General features: G+C 37.3%; 1 protein-coding gene across 5 annotated transcripts in view; it reads right to left on the bottom strand.

Annotated features, from left to right (window-relative positions):
- The window catches only part of NAALAD2 (N-acetylated alpha-linked acidic dipeptidase 2), a 113,951-nt gene that overhangs the window by 69,283 nt on the left and 40,702 nt on the right, over window positions 1-3,966 (bottom strand). For all 5 annotated transcript variants that reach the window (XM_017344083.3, XM_070076667.1, XM_070076660.1 and 2 more), the window contains one exon: window positions 3,484-3,576. In XM_017344083.3, coding sequence (XP_017199572.2) covers window positions 3,484-3,576 — 93 coding nt within the window. The remainder of the gene's footprint in view (window positions 1-3,483; window positions 3,577-3,966) is intronic.

The raw sequence follows: 3,966 nt of genomic DNA, 5'->3' as shown, positions 1-3,966 counted from the left end.
CTAGAAGAAAAGCCCACACACAAAAGTAAATTGAATACATGTATGTATATATATTCATGGATTATATATATATATATTTTTCACATTTCCTTTTTACACCATATACCCTATCATTATGTTATTTGTTTCTACTGACTTTCACACAAGTTGTATGAAGCAGTTGTTGAACTGCTTGGGCATCCATAAACATGTTTGCTTTACAGATAATAAGTGAGAAGGCAGAATTTTGTTGCATTTTTTTAGAGAATGCCATGGCAGTTGTTCCTGATACTTTTCAGACATTAAGAAGGAATTAAAAAGTATTCCAAAAATATAAATGATAGGATGATGAATCACATTCCACAAAGGTAAAGTAGTTATATATGGTTTGCCCACAAAGACACTCAATTTCTCACCTAGAAGGAAAGTTTATTATTGCTTTCCTATTTATCACATAACTAGTTCAAAAGATCCAGTTACTTTCCTCAATAAGTGTATGGAAGTTTGCTTTTTTTGAGAGGGACTTTTTAGTTTTTAAGATTCTATTTGAAAGGCAGAGTGACAGAGTTCTTCCATCTGCTGGTTCATTCCCCAAATGCTGGCAGCAGCAGGGATTGGGCTGTGTTTTCAAATCAAAATGCTATATTTACCTTGTAACCATGTTCTGATTGTTGAACCTCCCTTTACCTGTTCCCTCATCTTAAAAATGACGGTGATACTATTACTATACTCAAAGAATCAAACGATGGAAAGCAGTCAGTATAGCTTGACATTTAGCATTTAATGAATATTAGCTATTCTGAGCCTAAATCCTTTCCATAATTCCCTCAAGGAAGAATAGGCAGTTAGCTAAAAGAAATGGTCAATCAGTGGGCAATGCTCAGGCAGTTCAAATTCCCTTTAATGAATGGTGAACCCAAGTAGCTATTCTAGCCCCATAATAATTCTATCCCTAGTCTAGTTAGTTTCAAGTCTACCATGATATAATTCTCAGCTTCCACAATGAACATTTCTGGCTTTGCAACAGGTAACTACTATAGCAGACTACCGAATACAAATGACACTCCCTAGTCCTGTTTTTCCCAGCCTTTCCCTCAGAACATCATTGATGAGTTATAATGTAAATAATTATCTACATAAAGTATTTCTACATAATGACAAACACTATTTCCTTTTATAACTGACTGTTTAATAGTTGCTGTTCTACATCAAGTATTTCCCATGAAGTAAAGAAGAAATACAACATTGCGTAGTAGCACTGAGCATTGGGTTTGGAAGCAGTTGCCTGGCTCAGACACTGATGCTGCTGTTTACTCTGTGTATCCTTGGGAAAGTTACTTAATCTTGCAGTGTCAGTTTTCCTATAAGTGAAATAATGAAAAAAAAACATAACCTATATCTCAAAGATTGTTGTGGAGATTCAGTTAGATCTTTATGAATCTATACATAATATATACATATATATACATAGATGCAAATACACATGTATAAAGTTATATGTAAATTTTAAATACACATGAGTGATTAGATATGTTAAATATATACACATAATATGTGTATGTAAATATAAATGCTTTAAAATTTAACACTATTAAACACTTTTCCTTGAAAAGAATAATAGAAGTGACTGGATATGAGTCACAAGAGAAAATTCTGAAGAGGCTTTGTCCATTTTTGTATCGTGTAACTGCACAGAGTCTGAAATTCCTACATTGAAAAACAGATGTTGGGGCCGGTATTATGGGGTACTGGGTAAGGCTGCCACCTGCAACAAGTCCTGGCTGCTCCACCTCTGATCCAGGTCCCTGCTCATTGCCTGGGAAAAGCAGCAGAAAATGGCCCAAGTGTCTGGACCCCTGCCACTCATTTGGGAGACCCAGATGAAGCTCCTGGCTCTTGGCTTTGGCCTGACTCAGCCCTGCCCGCTGTAGCCATCTGGGGAATGAACCAGCTGAAGGAAGATCTCTTTCTCCATGTCTCTCCTCTCTCTTAAACTCTGAATTTCAAATAAATAAATCTTAATAGGACAAAACAAGATGATTTGCTTGTAAATTATAAAAAAAAAAAAACCTAATGAACTTAAAAGAACACTAAAATTGTATAATATTGCTTTATATTTTTATATAAAGATAACTTTCAGTTGTAATCAATGAGTAAATGAACAATTATGCTCTGATAACATATAAAAAGAGCTACCATTTACTGAGCACATCACACTGCACACTAAATCCTTTATGTGCCTTAAGTCGACCAGTCTATAGAGCAAAACAATTAGAATCCCCACTTGGAGCTGAGGAACCTGATGCCTAGAGAAATAATTGGCCATACAGCAGAGCTGGTTTCCAAAAGCTTATGTTAATCACATTTATTTTAAAAGGTATCAAATGGAACTGTGTTTTAATTGTAACTTGTTGACAAGCTGCCTTGCAAAATAGCCACTATTGCCATATTAATTCATACAGGAAGACCACAGAAGTGACACTAAATTACATATCTGTAAGTAAACTACAACATAGATTTTCTGGCTTAAATGCTAAAGCTTTTCTAATTTCCCACAAGGAACCATTGTATAAGAAAGACCTTGAGAAAAGACTATCAGGGTCATGCAGATAAGATTTTGAAAGAAAACATGATATGGGGGTACAGATAGAAAAACTGAGTATTTCTTTGGGAGAACATGGCAGCCACTCTTCAAAACCTAAAATGTTATGGATAAAGAGAGCTAGACTGAGTTTATTTGATTTTGGAGAACAGAATGGGTTCAGAAGGAGAAACTGCAGGAAATTGCTCTTTATGAAATGAATTTTCTAATTATATTTTCCCTAAAATAAGATAGACTTTCTTGGGGCTGGCGCTGTGGTACAGCGGGTTAAAGCCCTGGCCTGAGGTGCTGGCATCCCATTTGGGCGCTGGTTCTAGTCCCGGCTGCTCCTCTTCCAATCCAGTTCTCTGCTGTGGCCTGGGAAAGCAGTGGAAGATGGCCCAAGTGCTTGGGCCCCTGCACCCACGTGGGAGACCCGGAGGAAGCTCCTGCCTCCTGGCTTCGGATGGGCACAGCTCTGGCCATTGTGGCCATCTGGTGAGTGAACCAGCAGAGGGAAGACCTCTCTGTCTCTACCTCTGTAATTCCGTCTTTCAAATAAATAAAAAATAAATTAGAAAAAAAGACTTTCTTATGAGACCATAAGATTCCCATCTGAGATCCTATAAAAAGCATTCATATAGAAGTTTGAACTAGGTAAGATCTATAATCCCTTCAAGAGTCTATGACTTGAGGTTGTTAAAAAAAATTCTTTTCCACTATCATTTTCTATTTCCATACACAGCAACTCAATAAACAATATGAAATTTATTTAGGGATATTACATAGTATATTATTAGATGCATCCTGTCACCCATATACCTTTAGTATATATTTTCACTTTCCACCTTCACACAGACTTTGGGTATGCTGTTTTTGGTCATAGTGAAGCATTTGGTGTTTGTTACTGGTGTTCTCCTTACCTGTAAAATCGCCTCCCTGGTAAACCAAGGGGATCAATGAATGCTCTTTCCAGTAGCATCAATTGGTCATTCATAATTCTCACTGCAATGGGACTTAGAGAACAAGAAATACATAATTGTAACTCTTACTATGGAACCATGTTTTAAAGTAATATTAAAGATAAAGCATGGGAAAATAAACTTCTAAAAGTAATGCATTTTTAACAGAATACACATCAGTACAGTAATGATTTACATTGTAAGTTAAATATATCAAGGTCATCTTTCTAGTATTTAAAATACGCAGAGGGTGTCAGTACCGTGGCGCAGTAATCCTCTGCCTGTGGTACCGGTATCCCATATGGGCTTGGTTCTAGTCCCAGCTGCTCCACTTCCAGTCCAGCTCTCTGCTATGGCCTGGGAAAGCAGTGGAAGATTGCCCATGTCCTTGGGCCCCTGCACCCACGTGGGAGACCTGCAAGAAGCTCCTAGCTCCTGGCTTCG

The sequence above is a fragment of the Oryctolagus cuniculus genome, chromosome 1 (genome assembly GCF_964237555.1).
Source record: "Oryctolagus cuniculus chromosome 1, mOryCun1.1, whole genome shotgun sequence".
NCBI lineage: Eukaryota > Metazoa > Chordata > Mammalia > Lagomorpha > Leporidae > Oryctolagus > Oryctolagus cuniculus.
This window is presented reverse-complemented; position numbering and strand designations above follow the sequence as displayed.